Source organism: Gracilinanus agilis, chromosome 2 (assembly GCF_016433145.1).
Source record: "Gracilinanus agilis isolate LMUSP501 chromosome 2, AgileGrace, whole genome shotgun sequence".
Lineage (NCBI taxonomy): Eukaryota > Metazoa > Chordata > Mammalia > Didelphimorphia > Didelphidae > Gracilinanus > Gracilinanus agilis.
This window is the reverse complement of record NC_058131.1, coordinates 62,486,970-62,509,255: the sequence shown is the minus strand read 5'-3', so window position 1 is coordinate 62,509,255 and position 22,286 is coordinate 62,486,970. Positions and strand designations below refer to the sequence as shown.

The following is a 22,286-nucleotide window of genomic DNA, read 5'->3' as shown; positions in this document are numbered from 1 at the left end:
CCCCCCCACCCATGGCCGATGCACATTTCCACTAGTTTTGTCATGTGTCCTTGATCAAGACCAATTTCCAAATTGTTGGTAGTTGCATTGGTGTGGTAGTTTCAAGTCCACACCCTCAATCATGTCCACCCCGACCCATGCGTTCAAGCAGTTGTTTTTCTTATATGTTTCCTCTCCTGCAGTTCTTCCTCTGTATGTGGGTAGCATTCTGTACCATAAATCCCTCAGAATTGTCCTGGGTCATTGTATTGCTGCTGGTACATGAACATTGCATTTTATTGCTTGTTTGTTTTTGGATTTGTTTTTGCTTTCACTTTTATTCTTATCTTTGTGAGCCTCGGAAGTTTATAAATTAATCTAGTCTAAACAATCTGGCTAAGAGATAGAAGGGTGGATCAATGGAATAGACAAGAGCTAAGTGACCTCAGCAATCTAGTGTTTGATAAACCCAAGGTTCCCTGCCTTGGAAATAAGAACTCACTATTTGACAAAAACTGCTGAGAAAATTTGAAAACAGTATGGGAAATTTTTGAATGATACTCAGCAAATTGCTTTAGATATGGTAAGGGTTAAAATAGGGGTTTTGACAAAATAAGAGAGCAGCTTTTAATAATTTAAATTTTAATGAGACTATAGTAGAGTTGTAAATTAATATTATCCCTTTAAGCCGGAGAAAAGAAACTTCTAGCCACTTTTGACAATGAACAAATCTTATACCCTATAAATATACCTAAAATTCCTAATAACTGCCTCTATCTTCTGAGAACAGCTTCTCCTTGCCTGGCAAACACCAGGCTTAATATAACCTATTTATAAATTCACTAACTACCTAATTACCTAAAATAATGGATAACCACCACTCACTCACTCCTTCAATCCATTTTCTATAGCAGCCCAACTGTCAGTAGCCACCTGACAGAAGATCCTTGACTATAAGACAGACCTCCTGCTCTGTAGAGATCCCAGAGGCAAAAAATCCTTTAAAGCTAAAGGCAAAAAACCTCTCAGTAAGCTCAGGCCCACCTTTATATTCCAGTAACTAAACACCAACCCACACTACCAGCAATCAACCCCCAATGACCAACTCACTTCCAGCAGCCAACTTCCCCGCAACTGCCGGTCCCTATCTGTCCCCAAGTGACTCACCAACTCTCAGCAACTGACTCTCCTAACTGTCAGCAACTGACAGCCTGCAACTGAAATTCGCTCAGCGTGGGGTTCTCTGGTTCCTACTTCTTGTCACTGTGAGCTGGTTGATTCCTACATATCTCTATGGTAAGAGGACCTCCAGGTCCCCCATTAAAGAAATTAAAGAATTCCTTTTTATAATTCCCCCACAGTTCATTTTAGATCTTCCGATGTAGTGTAGGTTTCTTTATGGCATCTTCTTGAAACTGTTCACTTTTCTTAATTCAGGGAGTTAACAAATCCTAAAATTACTCTCAAAAGGTTTCAAATCTTGGATTTTACAAAATACAGTTCCCAATTACAAATAATTACACATTACAATTACAAATAATACAATCCTAAATCTCAGAATTTTCAAAAAGTATAATCTATGAAAAATAAGAACCTGGAGAAATCAATTTAAATCTAACAGATACTACATAAAAAAGTATATAATCAATCTCCACCCTGAGGTGGGTATTGACCAACACTTATAACACTTTATAACACTTATCATTTACTTATTTTAACTTTTCTCTATAATCCTATAAAAGTATAATAATAATAACCATTTCTAAACAGAGTACATGCCAGTATACATATGTAAAATAAATACAAATTCTATAATATAATATAAATTATACACTTACCCATTGGCTAATGGATGTCTAAATTTATTCTATTGGAAAATAAAAAAAATTATTAATGCTGGTATCATGTGCTTCAAGTACAAGGAGAAATCAAATATCCTAAAAATATAGGAAGATGAGATTAACTCTCCCCTGCCCACTTTTTTTTTAAATTTAAACATTTATTAATAATCATTTTTAACATGGTTACATGATTCATGCTCCTACTCTCCCCTTCACCCCCCACACTACCCCCACCCATGGCCAACGCACATTTCCACTGGTTTTGTCCTTGATCAAGACCTATTTCCAAATTGTTGGTAGTTGCATTGGTGTGGTAGTTTCGAGTCCACATCCCCAATCATGTCCACCCCGACCCATGCGTTCAAGCAGTTGTTTATCTTATATGTTTCCTCTCCTGCAGTTCTTCCTCTGAATGTAGGTAGCGTTCTTTACCATAAATCCCTCAGAGCTGTCCTGGGTCATTGCATTGTTGCTGGTACAGAGGTCCATTACATTCGATTTTACCACAGTATGTCAGTCTCTGTGTACAATGTTCTTCTGGCTCTGCTCCTTTCGCTCTGCATCAGTTCCTGGAGGTCTCTCCAGTTCGCCTGGAACTCCTCTAGTTTATTATTCCTTTTAGCACAATAGTATTCCATCACCCACATATACCACAGTTTGTTCAGCCATTCCCCAATTGAAGGACATACCCTCCTTTTCCAGTTTGTTGCCACCACAAAAAGCTCAGCTATAAATATTTTCGTACAAGTCTGTTTATCTATGATCTCCCTGCCCACTTTTAGATTTAATCACCAGAAGTGTATATATCCCCACATTCAAAATAAATATGTTCAGCTCCCTTAAATTCAGTTCATTATATCCCAGTTTGAGGTGTTGGCAAGTTTCTTTTCCTAAAATTTCTCCAAAAGATTTCAAACCTTTGATTTTAGGATAATTATACAATCCCCCCCGAGAAGGGTGTTGACCAACACCAGAATCACTCTAGGATATATGGCTGAGTTATGGGGTATATGAATCAATTGTCAAAAGTAAACCAAAATACACACACACACACACACACACACACAAACACACACACACACACACACACACCTAGAAGAGAAAAAGTTAAATTCTGGGAAAAAATATGTATCAAAATCTTATGTGTATAAAATTATGAGTAAAAAAAGAATAAACCCATAACAGGTCCTTGAATCACCAGCAAGACCCACTTAAAATGATTTATGTCCTACAAACCTGCAGGACAATAGCAGTAATATAGCACTTACCCAACAGCAGCCAAGACTACAGAAAATTGCCATATTATAAAGAGAAGGGACTAGATTTTTAGGTAAAAAGGAAGTGTGATTCCCTGATCTGATTTTACCTTTAATCTCAGGGATAGGGGAGCCAAAATGAAAGCCAAACTAAGGTACTTGTAGGAAATCTTGCACGAGGGAGTCCTGCATCTGAAGTTGTCAAACAGCCGCTGTTAGAAAGAAATAAGTGATGGATATAATATCTCTATATCTCTGTCTTTATGTCTCCTGGATCTTCTTGAGGGTAGATTGTATATGTGGATCTCAGAGATAGTACAGATGGAGGATGGATTATGTGCTCAGGCGTAGGCTGGCTATAGTTGGTGAGGGAGAAACACACTTGAAAGAGATCACAAAAGGATAACTCCCAGGAATATTATAGCCAAATTCCATCACTCCTAGGTCAAGTAGAAAATATTGCAAGCAGCCAAAGAAAAACAATTCAAATATTGTAGAGCCACAATCAGTAAACACAAGACATAGCAGCCTCTACATTTAAGGATGGGGGGGTCTGGAATATGATACTCCAGAGGGCAAAGGAGCTAGGACTTCAACCAAGAATTATTTACCCAACAAAACTGAGCATAATCCTTTGGGGACCCAACTCACCATTGCAAAGATATCTTGAGGGAAACAGTCCCAAGGAAGTATTACATATAAAAGGAAGGGATTGGAATAAATGCCTTTTGAACTTCCATTCTAAGGACTTTGAGGGTAGGATTTTGTCTCTTTTTTGTATCTCTTGGCACATAGTAGGTATTGAATAAATGTTGACTGATTAAAGTCTTATAGATTCTTCTACTTATAGATCTATGACCATAGACCTAGTTAGGGGGACTCTGGTAGTCAGAAGTCAAAGGAGCCTCACAAAAAATTTCTCTTCATAGCATTGAATTACAATGAGGGGGGAGTAGGATATGTTTATCAACTGCATTTCCAGAGGGAAAGTGGAAACATGTCATACTTTTAAATTTAATCTACATTTTAACAGTGTTTCCATCACTTTCCTAAATCTAGACAAACACCACCAGACCTTGGCTACAAGTGGGAAGAATGAGAACAGTTTAGGGAAGCAATAAAATGAATTTATTGGAAACAGGAACTGAAGGAAGAGAACAACCAAGATGAGAAAGTTGATCCTGGGCTGCTGATGGAGATGCAGGAAGGATGACTGGAGTCAGATCTCCGTCACCACAAGATCCATAACTTGATGTTACTTCACCAACACAATTCCTTTCCTTCCCAATCAAAGAAATATCCTGCATTCTTCTCTGAAAGTGTAGAAAAGACCTTCAGCATTCCTTGCACCGAATCTTCTTTCTTTATAGGAGCCTGTAGAGCACACAGCAAGTTAAGAGGAGTGAGGACAAGAGTGAACCAGTTAGGAGAGGGCCTGGATGCAGTGCAAGATGTAAGAGGGAATAACTGACTCAGAAAGAGGGGAGTGAGTTCCAAGAGGCTAAGGAACAATAGGTTTGCCAACAGGGAAAAATCCTGTGATTCAGTAGCCTCTAGAACTTGACACAGATCATGGTCCATATGAATAACATTGGAAGAAAGGGGCAAGGAGGAAAAATTAGTTCCAATTCCAATAAACTAAGGGGCAGCTAGGATGCACAATGGTTAGAGAACAGGCCTCCAGATGTAGCCTCACACACTTCCTGCCTGGGTGACCCTGAGCAAGTCATTTATACCCAACTACCTATCCCTTGACTACTCTTTTTTTTTTAGGCTTCTTTTTTTTAAGATTTAAATATTTTGTTTTTTTAGAAAAATTTTCCATGGTTCCATGATTCATGCTTTTACTTTCCCCTTCCGTCCCCCTTTCCCCCCCATAGCCAACGCACATTTCCACTGGTTTTAACATGTGCCTTGCTACTCTTTTGATATGAAGTGATACCTAATATTAAGCTGAAGATAGAAGGTAAGGGTTCAAAAAACAAACAAACTCAAAAGAAAGCTCCATCTAGATGCTAATGCAACTTCCTTGTGTTTCCTTCTTGAGACCCTACTTCTTCTAACCCTCTGAAGATCCCAGACCATATCTGATTCCTTCTTTCATCATCCTAGGAAACTAATACAGAATGTTCCCCATCAAAGAATGACTTTTTCTTTTTAGTCCCAAGCCATTCCATGAGAATCAGACTTACATTGACTGACTCTCTGTGTCTTCCTTCCAAGAAACTGCCTCCCCAACTTTCCTACACTATGGTATCCTCCCAATCAAAGCCCAGCTAATTAGAAGCATTATTCTGTCTCAAGCTTGGACCCCAAGCTGGGAGAGTTGCAGGAAGGAGGCATACCAAAAAGTTCCTATAATTGCCCATATCTGTCTGAACCCAGCCAGGGTGGATAGCAATGCACAGGATGCCTTCTTCTTTAAGGAGCAGACCCTGGCACCAGGTGAGCATGTTCAGGGCAGCCTGATGGAAGGGAATGGGGCACATAGGAAAGAGGAGAACACAGATCAGTTATTCTAATGAAGGTCTACAGCACAATGCTCCCCTCACCCGCCACCCCAACCTTTCTTCCTTCCTCCAACCCAATCTACAGCTTCCATACCTTACTACAGCGATAGGACAAACTGGGACCAAATTTCCAGCCCAGAAGTTCTGTGAAGGAGCCCGCGGTAGAAGAAATGTTGATGACAGCAGCCCTGTTACAACTGAGACTGTCCTGAGGGCCCATTTGGGCAGCCTTCTTCAACAAAGGCAGGAATGTCTGGCAGGTTTGGAGAAAGATGGGAGAATAGAGACATTTAGTATCATCAGAAATCTAAAATGAGAAAGGTCCTTCTTGGTCTGGACTTTCTTTCCACCTTAACTCAATTCAACAATCTTTTGTGAAATTCAGAGTGTGGGTAGCTCTGTGAATAGCCCTGGAGGAGACACAAGGTTTAAACATAATAATCAGCCCTAATGGCCCTGATACAGATACATTTCATTCAACAGAAAACAGAATGGAAAGGGGGAAAGTGAAGAATGAGAATAAGGGAAAGCATAGATAAAAGGAGGGATCAGTCTCAAGTAAACCAATCTCTAACCATCTAGAGTGGCTTGAAAGGAAAGAAACCATCTAGAGAGGCTTAAACTTTGAAAAATTTCCTTTCAAAGAGGGCTTGAAAGGAAAGAAAGAAAAGGTTATCTTTTGTTTGTTTTTCAGTTGTGACAGACTTGAGAAACCATTTGAGGTTTTCTAGGCAGAGATACTGGAGTGTTTTGCTATTTCCTTCTCCAGCTCAATTGACATATGTGGAAACTGAGACAAATAGGGCTAAATCATTTCCCAGAATCATAGATCTAGTAAAGGTTTGGGACCAGATTTAAAGATGTGTTTTTCTGACTCTGAACCCTAGGCCATATCTCTGGGCCAAAACAAAGAGAAGAGGGCTGTGTAGAAGCAAATTGCTTCAAATTGAGAGCTATAGAACTAAACATAATTCTCTCTCTGCCACCTTGTAGCCCCCAGTAGTGAGATTAGGCCCCAGTAAAATCACAACCATAACCTAGAAGTAGTCAGACACATAGCTTCCCACCCCCAACTCTCAGCATGAGAACCTAATTCAATTTCTTTCCAAATACTAAACGTCCTTCCAAGAAATCACTGGTGCAAGAATCCTGAGAAACTTGGTTAGATGGTTATACAATGACATACTGAATTATTATCCTAAAGAAAACTCTGTCTAAGCTTCAGTGAAGTAAACTAAGTCATTATACTAAGATTGTAAATCATTACTAACCATTGTCTATGTAAAAAGATTACCTGATCCTTTAGCTTATGTAACATTGCCCTATAAAATACTAGCTGTGATGAAGTAAACTTTGCCTCTGATTGACCAACTTCAGTGGCCCTCCTGATGCGTGTCATCCTCCTCACCATATCTCATTCTCCTCACCCCTCTGGGATCCCCAAATGTTTGTCAGTCACTTGACACAACCTTTTCTTTTTCACAAAGAGGAAGTGCAAAACAAAGAAAAGGAAAAGTATAAGAGAATATAGTCAAGGGAAATCCACATTTAACTATCATAAAAATAAATGGGAATGGGAATAAACTAACCCACAGGATGGAAGAGGATAGCACAAATGATTAGAAATTAGAATCCAATAATATAACAAGAAAAATAAATTAAGGGAATAAACAGGCACGCAGAGCATACAAAATTATTTCTTTTTTGCAAATGATATGATGGCTTACTTAGATAACTCTAGTGAAACAACTAAAGCACTAATTTAATCAATTAACCACTTTTTTAAAATTTGAAGGATATAAAATAAAACCACATATAACATGAATATTTCTGTATAATGCTAACAAAACCAAGATAGAAGAGAAATTAATTTAAAATAATTACAGAAAGCATAAAACACTTGGAATACTACCCAGCAGGACACACACAAGAACTACATGAACACAATTACAGAACACTTTATACAAATAAAGACTGTTCTATATAGTTGAAGATAGACTAATTGCTCATGGTTATACTCAGACAATGTAATAAAAATGACAAAACAACCAAAAGTAATTTACTTATCCAAGGCTATACTGATGAAAGTACAAAAAGATTACTATATAAAGCTATTAAAAAATTTTAAATTCAGAGAAGAATCAAGAATCAAGAAAAAAAGTGGGAATGAGAAGAGTCAGGAAGTATCCAATTTCAAACTATACTACACAGCCATAATTATGCAAATGATTTAGTGCTGGTTGAAATAGAGTTGACCAGTAGAACAGATTAGGTATAAAATATATGAAAATAAAATAGCACAGTAGTCTAATATTTCACAAATCTGAAGATCTAAGATATAGGGTAAGAATTCATCCTTTGACAAAAGCTGCTGGGAAAACTGGAAAGCATCTGGCAGAAACAAGGTATAGACTAATATTCCACATAACTTACCAAGAGAAGTTACAAAGGTATATTTGACTTAGAAAGGAAGATATCATAAACAAATTAAGTGTAGCATGAAAAACTACCCTTCATATTTAAGAATAAGAAAAGAATTCATGATCAAACAAGTTCAGAAGATCACAGAAAGTAATGGCCCATTTTGATTGCATAAAGTTAAGTCTTTATACAAACAAATGCAATGAGAGTAAAATTAGAAGAGAAGTAGGTAAGTGATGGGGAGGGAAATTCTCTGCAGGCAATTTCTCTGATAAAAGGACCCTTCTCTAAGATATAATAGGAAAAACATTCCCAAATTGGCAAATGGTCAAAGAATATAAAAATAGTATCATTCAGAAATAGAAAACCAAAATACTAGTAGCCATTTGGAAAAATAAAAACACTTTAAATAACTAATAATTTGGGAAATTCAAACAAAAAGGATTCTAAAGTTTTACCTCATACCCATTAGATTCTCAATTTGTCAAAAATGGAAAATGACAAATGTTAGAGGAACTGAAGGAAAACAGGTACATTAATGTACTGTTACTGGAGCAGGAAATTGGTCTAATCATTCTGGAGAACTATATGGAACTATCACCCAAAAACTGTTAAACTGCACATATCCTATCATCCAACCCTATGACTACAACTTCTATACCCTAAAGAGATCAAGGAAAGAAGAAAAGGACCCAAATACAGAAAAATATCTGCAAAAGCCAATTTTTGTGGTGGGGAAAAAACTGGAAACTAAAAGGGTACTCACCAATTGGGGAATGATTGAACAAGTTATGGTTCATGAATGTGATGGAATACTGTCATGCTAGGAGAATGAAAAAGGGATTGGCCAGACAGATAAAGGAGACCATGCAAAGCCAGTGTTTGAGGAGAGCCCAGGTTGGCAGCTGCTCTGAAACCTCAGCCACTATAAAGGTCAGCCTAGGAAACACATGCCAGCCCCTAGCTTCCTCCCTTGTTTCTGCCAGATGTTTGTAGAGGCAATTCTGATGGGTACTCACTAAATAATTCCTTCTCATGCCTCCAAAACATACAGATAACTGTGCAAAGCAATTTCATTAGCGTTAGCTTCACTTTATTTTAAGCTATAGTTGAATAAAGAATTAACAGAGAGACCAGATAGGTGGGAGCTGCTATTTGTAACTATACATTTAAATGTAGAAGGCAAAGCCTGAAAAAAACTCATAAAGCTCTGTCTAAGTCATTGGGGGTTTTTCAGGCTCTGCCTTCTATACTTAAATAATACTGCTGTCCCCCACACTTTAATTTTTTTTCCCCACACTTTAATTTAATCCATTAAGGACACTGAAAGTCAGAGAAGTTAACTTTTCCCAAGATCTGATTCTTAAAGAGCTAAAATCTGCCTCCCCTGTATTTTCCAAACATTATTCTTCCTGAGGCCAAGGGGAACAAGACACATCCTTCTCCCACTATAGCCCTCTTAATACATGAAGAAGACTAGCGTTGATGGGAATGAAAGAGCTACTCATTTGGAAATGTGAGGAGCAGCCAGATTTAGAAAGGCCTTATTAGAGGGGCAGGAAAGTGGAAAAGGAAGGTAATGTCCAATTCCTCTAGCTCTGTGGCTGTGGAGAGAGGTGGTCACTCGTGTCCAGATGGGAAGCAGGATTCTCTGTGGGACCTGAGCTGGAAAAGCCTCACCTGGCTCATCTTCAAGGAACCAACAACATGAATATGGTACAGCTGGTGCATGGATTCCTCTGACTCAGTGTGGAATGACAGGGAAACAGCCTTTCCTGCATTGTTGATGAGTAGGTTCAGCCCAGAGCCCGCCAGTTGGTCCTTGACAGAGACAAAGGCCTCTTGGATGGAAGCGCTATTCTCCACATCTGTCAAGAAAGAATATTCAATCAATTAGCCAGTATTTCTGCAGGCACCATAGTAGGCACTGGGGATATAAGAACAAAGAAGGAAACAATTCTTCTTAAGTAATTCCTATTCTAAAGGAGGAGAGGGAAGAGAGTCAGAGACAGAGAGAAAGAAAGGAATAAACACATACCACATATATCTGCATATCTGCATTTGTGTGTATATATGTATACAGGAAATGTCACATGTACACATTTAGACTCCTCCATCCCAAATTTGCATATGGGCTATTTGTGCTCAACCTGTGACTGAGTCTCCCCACCAAGTACTGGTCTGATCAGTCACAGTCAGACACACTGTGCTTTGATCCTGGCATAGTGATGACATTTTGGTCCTCCTCAAGTAGGAAAGGACAACTACCAGGCAACACACATATGTGACTATGTAAATTTACAAAGTAAATATACAAAGAAGTAGTGGAGAGTATTGTGTATTTATAACAAATACAAGGTAGAAAATTAAAAGGTATTTCAAAAGGGAAGGCACTAGCAGCCAAGAGGGTTCAGGGAAGGTTTCCTGTCCAAGATGATGCTTTAGCTGAGTCTCAAAGAAAGTGAGTGATTCCATTAGATAAAGGTGAAGAAGTAATGGATTCCAGGCATGGTGGCACTGCCAGGGCACAAAAAGGGAAATGACAGCTAGAGAAGGATTATGACCAAGAGGAAAAAAGCCTTTTGCTCTGGATGAAGAATGCAGAAGAGAGAGTATAGCATAGGAACATCTCATTTTTGGTGAACTCAATACCTATAAATTCAAGGATAGGTGATTAGCAAACCAAAAAAATAATGACAGAAAAATACAGAATGGAAAACTTTTCAGTTTCTGGCTAAATCATCACCATTCTCCCAAGCCCAGCAAAGTTTTCCAGCAATTCACCCAAGAAGCGCTACTCTGAGTCATCACATGGTTTTGCACCAAAGTCTGCCCTGGGTATTTGTTTGTAAGAAGAACTTTGAAAGTTCTTGCTTGAAACAAGTGAGGTCCAACTCAGAGCAGGGCTTCTCTTTATATCATTAGTGCTATTTAGTCAATAATAATGGCCCCAAAATATAAGAGTTGTGATGTTAATAGCTCTCCCAAGTCTAAGAAAAGTAGTAAAGTATCTATGTATGTTCATATAATAAGTACATATTAATGACAGGGTTCCCTATTATACTGGATTTTCAGCTTATAAGAAATGCCTTTGATCCTATTGGTCCATTAAAATGAAGCTGAAAGGATATGTTGAGGCCAAAAGTGTAAAAGACTTTAGAAACAAACAGAGGGGTTTGTGATTTCCTCTAGAGGTAATGGGGAGCCAGTGTGGTTTATTGATGAGGACAATTACATGGTCAGATTTCCACTCAAGAAATAGTTTTTTGGCAGCAACATGGAAAATTAAATGGAATAGAGTAGTATTTGAGACATGTAAATCCAATTGTAGGTTATTGTGATAATGCAAGCATGAGATGAGGAGGAGGAGGTGAACTTAGAAGGTATCTATGTGAGCATAGCTAAAGGGTTGGATGTGAGAAATGCTGTGGTATTGGACACATCAAAATTTGGCAACTGATTGGATATATAGAGTAAAGGAGGGTAAAGAGTTCAGGATAATACTGCTCTTGTGTATGGACCTGCAAGACTGGAAGAATGAAGATACCTTCGATAGATAGAAGAGAATGTAGAGAAAGGGTGAGTTTGGTGTAAGATAATGAATTGTTTACAATATATTGAGTTAGAGATGTTAGCAGGACACCCAGTTTGAAATGTTAAGTAGGCAGTTAGAGATGAGAGACTGAATTCCAGAAGAAAGACTAGGGCTAGATTTATAAATCTGTGAACTGTCATGAAAAAAAAATCACAATTAATTATACATCTAAAACAAATTACCAATTTAAATGTAATTTAGCTTTATAAATATTGCCCATAAATATTGTGTACATATACATTACAAATACTATAAATATAGACAAATAAGAGTATACAAATTTTCAAACAAATTAACATAAAATTATTAACTGAGACTTTAACTAAGCCAAGGGGAGTTGATGTTGTCAGTAAGAAAGAGTTGAAAGAGGTCCCAGGATGAAACCTCTGGGGAATGAGCAGAATTGGAGACCATGATATATATGATGAAACAGCAAAGAAATCTAAAAAGTCTGGTCAAACAGGTAAGAAGAAAAACAGGAGAATACAGAAGAGGAGAGGATTGCCAAGGATCAAATAGAGCATAGAGATGGAGGAGAATAATGTCTGAGAAGTCTCTCAGATTTGAGAATTAAGAGCCTCAGCTGTACTGGGCAAGACAGCTAGGTGGCACAGTGCCAGGCCTGGGGCCAGGAAAACTTGAGTCCAAAACTGACCTCAGACACTTACTAGTCATGTGATCCTAGTCAAGCCACTTCACCCTATTTACCTCAGTTTCCTCATCTCTCAAATGAGCTGGGGAAGGAAATGGCAAATGCCTCCAGTATCTTTGCCAAGAAAACCCAAATGGGGTCAAAAAGAGTGGAGAATGACTGAGCTGAACAACAACTGAACAACTACTTGCAGGAAGGGGGAAGAAGAGTGAGGAAAAGTTTGAGGAGAGAAAGCTGACCTGAGCAAGTGCTCCAGCAATTCAGGAAAATGGCAAATCCTTTGGCACTGTCTTACCTTTCCCTTTTGGTCCATGTATCTCCCTGCCAATTGCTGTGGGTCAACTGGCTGTGACCCGTGTCTATTATCACCTGACTGTCAGCCAGCTCAGTACCCAACACCAAAGACCGAGTCTTAACCCCACAGCTTCTAAAAATCCATCCTTCTGCCCAGAGGGATGATAGGGAAAGACATCAGGCAGATACTGGAGAAAAGATGCCACCTGATAAGAGCTTCAAGGGGCTCCACCTCCAGGACTATGTTGACTTCTCCATGTAATACTCTCTACACCCAAATGCCTCCAAATCCAAAAGAAACAAATCATCCTTGGCCCTAAATGGTGGATTCCATGGCAACTGGCAGGGCTGATATTGACAGGCAGAAGCCCCTGTTCTGAGCCCCTCAGACCACCCCCATGCCTCAGCCTGCTTAGTGTATGACACTATTTCTGACAGTCTCAGGAACTTCTTGACACAAAAGGCAGAATGCCTAATGCCTGGCATCTCTAACCTGTGTTCTAGAAACAAAGAGATGGAGATAGACTGAAACCCTGACTAAGCAAGGGGAGGAGCCCCAGAGACCCAGAGAGGGTGCAAATCTCCCTAAGACACACAAAACCAGAGGACCTACCTTTAGATTCTATACTCGCTCTCCCTTTTGGAGACCTTGGTCCTTCCTTCCTAGAAAGATTTAGGGGCATGAGCTACAAGTCTGATTTTACAAAAAAAAAAAAAAGATCTGAGTTAATGTTTCACTATTTTTTAGCTGCTGTCACCCACATTTAAATTAAAACCAATAAGGGTTTAGTCAGAAAGTCAAAGGAGTTAACTTTTCCCCAAATCTAATTCTTAAAGAACTAAAATCTGCCTCTGTATTTTCTAAGCATTATTCTCCTTAGGTCTAAGTATATCAAGACTCATCCCTCTCCCACTATAGCCCTCTAAATACACGAAGGTGACTGGAATAGTGATATTGGTAGCTCTGCTAAACCTAAGAAAAGTAGGAAAATGTCTACGTATGTTCATATAAGAAATACTTATTAAATATCAGGGTTCCCTATTATGCTTGATTTTCAATTGACAAGAACCTATTGGCCACATAAAAAATGACTATAATAAAGATGAGACTGAAAAGATTGATTGGTTCCAAAATTGTAAAGGACTTTAGAAATTAGCAGAGTAGGAAAGATGAAAACTTAGGCCAATATGGCAGAGTAGAGGAAGAGAAAGCTCAAATCTCTCTAAGGATCTTCTCCAAACAACCTTAAAATAACACTTCAAAATGAAAACTAAAGTGACAGATCCAACAAGAGGACAGAATGAAGCAATTTTCCTCCACAAAACAACTTGAAAGTTAAGTACAGAGGGGGGGCAGCTGGGTGGCTCAGTGGATTGAGAGCCAGGCCTAGAGACAGGAAGTCCTGGGTTCAAATCTGAGTTCAGACACTTCCCACCTGTGTGACCCTGGGCAAGTCACTTGACCCCCATTGCCCATCCTTACCACTCTTCTCCCTTAGAGTCAATACATAGTATTGGTTCCAAGACAGAAGGTAAGGGTTTAAAATAAATAAATAGACAGACAGACAAACAAATAAATGAATGAATGAATGAATGAATAAAGAAAGAAAAAAGAGAAAGTTAAGTTCACTGGGGTGAGAAAGAAGCAGAGCTCACAGTAAACCCATGCAGCCTGTGCCAAGGAGTTCTGGTGCAAGCCAACAGCAAGTCCACATCTACTCTTCCAGGTTCTGAACCTGGTCCCAAGGCAATTTTAAATCCCTAGGGCCCTGCCTAAGCCAACAGCAGGGCACACTAAGTCCACTCCTTGAAGTTCCAAGTCCTTGAAAATAAGGAAGGAAATTATATCTTGATGAAAGGTGCCATAGGCATTGAAGTAGTACCAATACTAGACATACATGTGCCAAATAGCATAGCCTTCAAGTTCATAAAGGAGAAATTAAATGATCTTTAGGAAGAAATAGATAGTAAAACTATACTAGTGAAGGAGCTCTGCTTTCCTCTCTCAGATCTAGAGAAATCAAAACGAAAAATTTTAAACAAGAAAGAAGTGAATAAAATGAATGAAATTTTAGAAAAGTTGGATTTAATAGATCTCACAAAAAAACTGAATGGGAATAGAAAGGAATATACCTTCTTTTCAGCAGTACATGGTAACTACACAAAAACTGACCATGTGTTAGGACATAATTTCATAACCAAATGCAAAAAAGCAGAAAGAACAAATGCATCCTTTTCAGATTACAATACAATAAAAATTATAATCAAGGGTCCATGGGAAGACAAATCAAAAATTAATTGGAAACTAAATAATATAATTTTTTAAAAGATGGGTCAAGGAACAAATAATAGAAAAATCTCTTTAAAGAGAATGACAATGAAGAGATAGCATGTCAAAATTTATAGGATATGGCCAAAGCAGTACTTAGAGGAAAATTTATATTTCTAAAGGCTTACATCAATAAAATAGAGAAAAAGTAGATTGGTGAATTAGGCATGCAACTAAAAAACTAAAAAAACAACAAATTAAAAATTCCCCATTAAAGACTAATTTGGGAATTGTAAAAGTCAAAGGAGAAATTTATAAAAATTGCAAGTAAGAGAATCATTGAACTAACAAGTAAGACTAGGAATCAGTTTTATGAAAAAATAAATTAAACAGATAAAGTACTGATTAGTTTGATTTAAAGGGAAAAGAAAATCAAATAACCAGTACGAAAAATGAAATCACTACCAATGAAGAGGAAATCAAAGAAATCATTAGGAACTATTTTGCCCAATTATGTGCCAATAAATCTGAAAATCTAAGTGAAATGGATAAATATTTACAAAAATATAAATTGTCTAGATTAACAAAAGAGAAAGAATACTTAAATAATCCCACTTCAGAAAAATAAATTGAACAATCAATGAACTCTCTAAGAAAAAATCCCCAGGGCCAGATGGTTTCACAAGTTAATTTTATCAAACATTTAAAGATTTGATTCATCCCAATACTATATAAATTATTTGGAAAAATAAGAAAAGAAGGAGTTCCATCAAATTATTTTTAGTACACAAATATGGTGCTGACAATTTTTAGACAAAAAGGGTGATACCATAAGTAAATTAAGGAACCAGAGAATAGTTTGCTTGGCAGATCTATGTAGAAGGGAAAAAATTATGACTAAACAAGAGATAGAGAACATTACAAGATATAATATGAATAATTTTAATTATATTAAATTTAAAAAGTTTCATACAAAAAACAATGTAACCAAGATTAGAAGGGAAATGGAAAATGAAGAAGTATATAACAAATTTCTCTGACATAGGTCTAATTTCTCAAATTTATTTAGAACTAAGTCAAATTTAGAAGAATACAAGTCATTCTCCAATTGACAAATAGTCAAAGGATATAAACAAGTAGTTTTCAGATGAAGAAATTAAAGTTATCAATAATTATATTTTAAAATGTTCTAAATTGATAGAATTAAGGAATGTTTGAACAAATTGTGGTATATGATGGTGATGGAATACTATTGTGCTATAAGAAACAATGAGCTAGATGATTTCAGAAAAAGCAGGAAACATCTGCATGAACTGATGTAAAGTGAAATAAGCAGAATTGGGAGAACATTGTATATAATAACAATATTGTAAAATGATCAACTGGGAAAGACTCAGCTACTTTGGGTAAGACAATGATCCAGGACAATTCTGAATGACTTCTGTTGTAGTCAAAATTCAGATCAAAGCATACTATGCTGTGATTTGCTTGGGTTTTTTTTTGTCTGAGCAACCTTTTAACTTTTAATATAATATTTCCAAATTACAGGTAATAATTTTTAACACTTATTTTCTTTTCTTTGTTCTCTTACTTTTTTTGTTTAATAGATATTTTATTTTGTGAATTACACATAACAATTTTCCATATAATTTTTCTGAAGTTATATTATCCAAATTGTTTCCCTCTCTCTCTTCCATCTCCCTTTCCAGAGATGGTTAGCAATTTGATCTGGGTTATACATGTATTATCATGCAAAATATTCCCATATTGTTCATTTTTGTAAAAGAATAATCATATAAAATCAAAACCCCAAAGTAAAACTCAAATAAGCTAAAGTGAAAAATAATGTTAACATACTATTATTCCCATTCATTTATGTTTTTATTTGGGGGGTTGAGTTTTATAAGAGTATTCTCTTACACCAATGACCAATATGAAGTACGTTTGCATGATAATACGTGTATAACCCAGATCAAATTGCTTAACATCTCTTGGGGGAAGGGAAGGAAAAGAGAGAAACAATTTGAAACTTAAAATTTTTGAAAACATATGGTAAAAATTGTTATTACTTGTAATTCAGAAGATAAAATATCTTTTAGAAAAAGGAACTAATATATGAATTTAATATAAATTGTACCTCCTTATTCTGTTTGAAAATCTATCTTTGACCAATATCAGCCCTATCCTTTGACAACATGGAGTGTGTGTGTCTCTCTCAATTTTACTAATAAATAAACATAAATTAATATACAGTCACCAGAGAATTTTAATCATTACACTAAGAGAGGAGTTTATGATTCATTCCAAAAGAAACAGGGAAACAGTGGAATTTACTGCACAGGGGAATTACATTGACAGCTCTCCACTCAAGAAATATTATTTTAGCAGAAATGTTGAAAATGACTGGAGTGTCCTGATATATGAGGCAGGCAGAACAATTTGAGATTGTTGAGATAATCCAGGTATAAAATGAAGAGGAGGATCTGAATTTAGAAGGTAGCTATGTGAGCAAAGACAAAGGGATTGGATGTGAGGAATGTAGTAGGTATAGCTACATCAAGATTTGGCAACTAACTGGATATGTAGGATAAAGGAGTGTGAAGAATTCAGGATAATACTGAGGTTATATATGAACCTGTAAGACTGGAATAATGATGGTGCCTTAAATAGAAATAAGAAAATGTGGAGAAAAGGTGAGTGTGGGAAAGGATAATGAATTGTTTTCAACAAGTTGTTTGAGATATTAGCAGGACATGCAGTTTGAAATTTCCAGCAGGCAACTGATGAAAAACTAAATTTCAAGGGGGCAGCTGGGTAGCTCAGTGGATTGAGAATCAGGCCTAGAGACGGGAGGTCCTGGGTTCAAATCCGGCCTCAGACACTTCCCAGCTGTGTGACCCATGGCAAGTCACTTGACCCCCATTGACCACCCTTACCACTCTTCCACCTAGGAGCCAATTCACAGAAGTTAAGGGTTTAAAAAAAAAAGAAAAAGAAAAACTAAATCTCAGAAGAGACTGGGACTAGAATTTCTAGATCTGTAAGCAATCTTCACAAAAAGGATAATTGACTAATTATGAATTTAAATATAATTTAAATTTATAAACAAATAATATTGATGAATATTTTGAACTTATATTTATATTACAAATAGTATGCATGTATATGTAATATAAATAAATGTGTTAATAAAATTTAAATGAATTTATGTAAATAATTAACAATGGAACTCTGATTAAACCAAAGGGAGCTGATGAGATCACTAAGAACTGCAGAAAGAGAAGGGGTCCCAGAATCATGCCATTAGGAAATGAGCACAATTAGAGGGCATGAAATATATGATGAGACAGCAAAGAAGTCAAAGAAAGTCTGGTCAAACAAGAGGAAAGCAAGAAAATACTGAGTAGGAGAGAATTGCCAAGGATCAAATAGAGCACAAAGATGGAGGAGAATAAGGTCTGAGAAGTCTCTCAGATTTGTGAATTAAGAGCCTCAGCTATACTGGGCAAAGCAGCTAGGTGGTACAGTGCCAGGCCTGGGGCCAGAAAAACTTGAGTCCAAATCTGATCTCAGACACTTACTAGTCATGTGATCCTAGTCAAGTCACTTCACCCTATTTACCTCAGTTTTCTCATCTCTCAAATGAGCTGGGGAAGGAAATGGCAAATGCCTCCAGTATCTTTGCCAAGAAAACCCAAATGAGATCAAAAAGAGTGGGACATAGAGCAGGCTGGGTAGCTCAGTAGATTGAGAGTTAGGCCTAGAGATAGGAGGTCCTAGGTTCAAATCTGGCCTCAGACACTTCCCAGCTATGTAACCCATGGCAAGTCACTTGACCCCCCCATTGCCCACCCTTACCACTCTTCTGCCTTAGAGCCAATACACAGAAGTTAAGGGTTTTAAAAAATTTTAAAAAAAAAAAAAGAGTGGGACATGTATAATATAGATTTTGATAGATTTGCAAGTAGCCATGATGAGGCAGAAGTTGCCAGTTGAAAACTCAGAATGCTAGAATGTTCCTGGGTTGGCACACCATGGCATGAGACCAGTTGACTGTTGAAATTGCCCTATAAAAGGAGACAAGTCCAAGCCTCTTAAACTCAGTCAGAGTTGGGGGGGGGGGAGGTCTGGGTAGACATATCCTTCTCATCTCGACTAGATTTCATAGGCCAGGGATTAGCTGTCACTTCATAGGGGCAGCAACCTCAGCTTATGCTCATATTACCAATCAATACCATCTTTCAATTTATTATAAGTCATCATACTCACAGAAGATCAACTGAACATCATTTTATCATTAAGTTGTAATTTGATTAAAATAACAAACAGAGCTACTTCATCCTGAGCAGGCCTGAAGGTCTGCTGGCCCCTGCCTGGACATTCTGAGGCTACAGTTCAATATTCAACAGAATCTTAATACTTTTGAATTAGATCCTGAAGTAAACTAGAAGCTCCTGAACCCTTCTTCCCTTCCTTTGGTTTTCCTAATTACCTTATACTCTATTTATTTACCTTTTATATTAAATCTTTTCAATTAATAACAACAACTACTGACCTTTTGTTGTTTGCATTATTGTTATATTTGGTGGCTTGTTGAAATTTATTTGTGCCTTATATCTACATTGTCGTATGAGATGACCTGGTTTCCCACAAAGATAACATTTGTGTATTGTGTTATTGTTGTTGCTGCTGTTGTTATTATAGTACTGCCTGGATCTACTCTGGGACCCTTGGGTCTAGAGAGCAAGGTTTTTTATCTCCTCCACCTCTTTCTGCTTCTTTGCCTCTTTTAGTTGTCTTTTTAACTCTGCTATTATTGAATCCTTGTCTGAGTCACTATTCTTGCATGGCTTTAAATCTTTCAAATAGTGAACATATAAAGCAGTTTGCCTTAAATCCTCCATCGATAGTTTTTCCCACCCAGGGCAATACAATCTGAAATAAGTTTGGATAGGGGTGGCACACACCTTCACAAACTGTCTCCTCATATGCTGGATTGTCACTACAGGTCACTAAGGAAACTAGTTCTTTAGCAGCTTTACACAGAGCTATTGATATCTTGATGTGTTGGTATTGTGTTATAATTCAAACTCTGGGAGTTGGTTTGTCTCACCTTGATTGACAGGGGAAGACAGTTGGAGACCTCGGAATGTTCGGAATGTTCACAGAGGGTGTTAGGAAAGGGGAAAATTGGTTGGCTGGGGGATATAAATAGCCCTCACAGCCATCTGGGGGAGGTCTTTGGTCTTGGAGCTTGGACCTGGGAGCTTGGATCTTTGATCTTTGAACATTGCTCTGAATCTCCCTAGATATTTAGGCATTTGATCATCATTAGCTATTTAGGTATCTGAGCCTGGGAGGAAGGAAGGAGAAGAAGCAGAGGGAGGTGAAGGGTAGATATTTCCTGAAGGCTGTAAGGCTAACATATTACAAACTGAGAGGAAGGAAGCTGAGAGAAACCATCCATACATCTGCAGATTACTCTCTCTGATTTGGCCATGGCCAAGCGGAACCAGAGGGGGAAGAACAATAGCTCGAGCTTTACTGAACAACAGTCTACAGTCCTGAGGGATTATTGATCATAGTTATTAGTGATAGGGTCTCCTATCCCCAATCCATTCCTGATTATTCCTTTCCCTATTTAACATCAATAGATAAAGTTTATTTAAGTACCTTCCTGAGTGGTCACTATATCATGGCTCTTGGGGAGGGAGCAATGCAGTCAGAGGAAAACATTATCCAAGGCTAATAGAGCCCAATATTAATAATCAATCCAACCCCAGGTGGGACCTGAAAGGGCTACCCATCCACCTGACCATTAAGGGTCCTGCCTGGGCACTGTTATATTTATTTATTATTATTATTATTCCTGTTGACTCCTTAGGAGCATAGGGCCGCAACCATCTCACGCCAGCGGACTCTGTTCTGGGCACTGTTATATAGAATAGGGCAATTATAACATCCAGCTGGGTAACAAGGCTCAGGTGTCCCTTGCACCAGCTATCTAGGGGAAATACAAAGGCACAGCTTCCCAACCAATATCCCCTAGAAGCAGTAGCATCTTAAGAGCTCTTACTATCTACAACTACTATTAATATCAAAAACTATTTATTTATTATTTTTATAACAATTGTTATCCTGGACAATTATCTCTGCCTGCTCTGACTGTAATTTGTTATGAAAAGATTGAGCTTCAGATTCAAGAACTGAATCTGAATACCCCTGTAGTCCAGCTTTCTGCTGAACTCTGCTATGACTGCCCCTTCTCCACCTTAACTTTGACCAGCACACAAAAGATCAGTAGTTGTTGTTACATCAATAAAATAGAGAAAAAGTAGACTGATGAATTAGGCATGCAACTAAAAAACTAGAAAAACAACAAATTAAAAATTCCTCATTAATGACTAATTTCAGAATTATAAAAGTCAAAGGAGAAATTTATAAAAATAGCAAGTAAGAGAATCACTGAATTAACAAGTAAGACTAGGAATCAGTTTTATGAAAAAATAAATTAAACACTTAGAGCACTGGTTAATTGTACACTCTATACTCACTCTCCCTTTTGGAGGCCTTGGTCCTTCCTTGCTAGGAAGATATAGGACCATGAGCTACGAGTCTGATTTTACAAAAAGGGATCTGAGTCAATGTTTCACTATTTTTTAGCTGCAGGAACTTCAGCCAATCACTTTTCTCTGAGCCTCCTTTCCTCAGCTTTAAACCATTCTTACGTGGATCCCCGGACCGCCTACAAAGGTCCTCTTGCCTCTTACTCCCGTAGGACTTGGGATAGAGAAGTTCAGCGCCAAGGAATAGGACCCCGAGAAATGCCAGGGGCCACAGGTGTGGAGCTGGGGCAGGACTGCACTACTAGGAAAGAAGGAGGGCAAGGAGGGACAGGGATGGCTTCTGAAAGGAGGCTCACCCAACGGGAGAATCCGGACGCTGGAATGCTGAGCCGCGAGCTCGCGAAGTTCCTAGAGAATCAAAAGAGGGAAGACATCCTACAGCGACTTCGCGGGTACCCAATGGGAAATGGAGGGGAACTTTAGGAGTCCGCTCCTCTGCACCTCCCAGGAACGCCAACGCGGGTGCGGTTTAAGCCCACCAGTCCTAAAATACCACCACCACCACCACTACACCCTCCTAGAGATGACATCCCCTTCCCTGTCCCCTTCCACTCCCTCCCTCCCTCCGCCCTACACCTGAACCCAGGCAGAGTCTGTCTCCGGGCAAACGCTCATTCCCAGAGACTTAACACTACGGAGCCACTCAGCCATCTCTTAATACCCAGATCTGTAGCCATGGTCCTGGGGAGAAGCCCGGACTCCCTGGAGACCTCTTGCAGCAAGTCAGAGCCCCCAAATTCTCCCTGTGCACCCCCGGAGTCCCAGACAGCAGCACCTGGAAATCCTCAAGCTCAAGGTCTGCAGTGGAAGGCACTTGGCCTGAGGGACAACTGGGGGAGAAGT

At 38.2% G+C, this 22,286-nt stretch overlaps 1 protein-coding gene across 1 annotated transcript; it reads right to left on the bottom strand.

The window, feature by feature from the left end:
- Positions 1-4,189: 4,189 nt before the first annotated feature.
- Positions 4,190-22,094, bottom strand: LOC123233271 (C-factor-like). Its single transcript, XM_044659423.1, has 6 exons — positions 22,020-22,094; positions 21,740-21,791; positions 9,688-9,875; positions 5,681-5,839; positions 5,422-5,541; positions 4,190-4,450 (listed from the first exon to the last, which is right to left on the bottom strand). The coding sequence occupies exons 1-6, from the start codon at positions 22,092-22,094 to the stop codon at positions 4,337-4,339; spliced, it is 708 nt and encodes a 235-aa protein (XP_044515358.1). The 3' UTR covers positions 4,190-4,336.
- Between the last annotated feature and the right edge of the window lie 192 nt (positions 22,095-22,286).

Coding starts and splice junctions, on each gene's coding strand:
- LOC123233271 (XM_044659423.1), bottom strand. CDS start 22,094: ATGGCTGAGTGGCTCCGTAGTGTTAAGTCTCTGGGAATGAGCGTTTGC. Junction 21,792..22,019: donor CAGACTCTGCCTGGGTTCAG/GTGTAGGGCGGA, acceptor TTGATTCTCTAG/GAACTTCGCGAGCTCGCGGC. Junction 5,542..5,680: donor TGTCCTATCGCTGTAGTAAG/GTATGGAAGCTG, acceptor CCCTTCCATCAG/GCTGCCCTGAACATGCTCAC.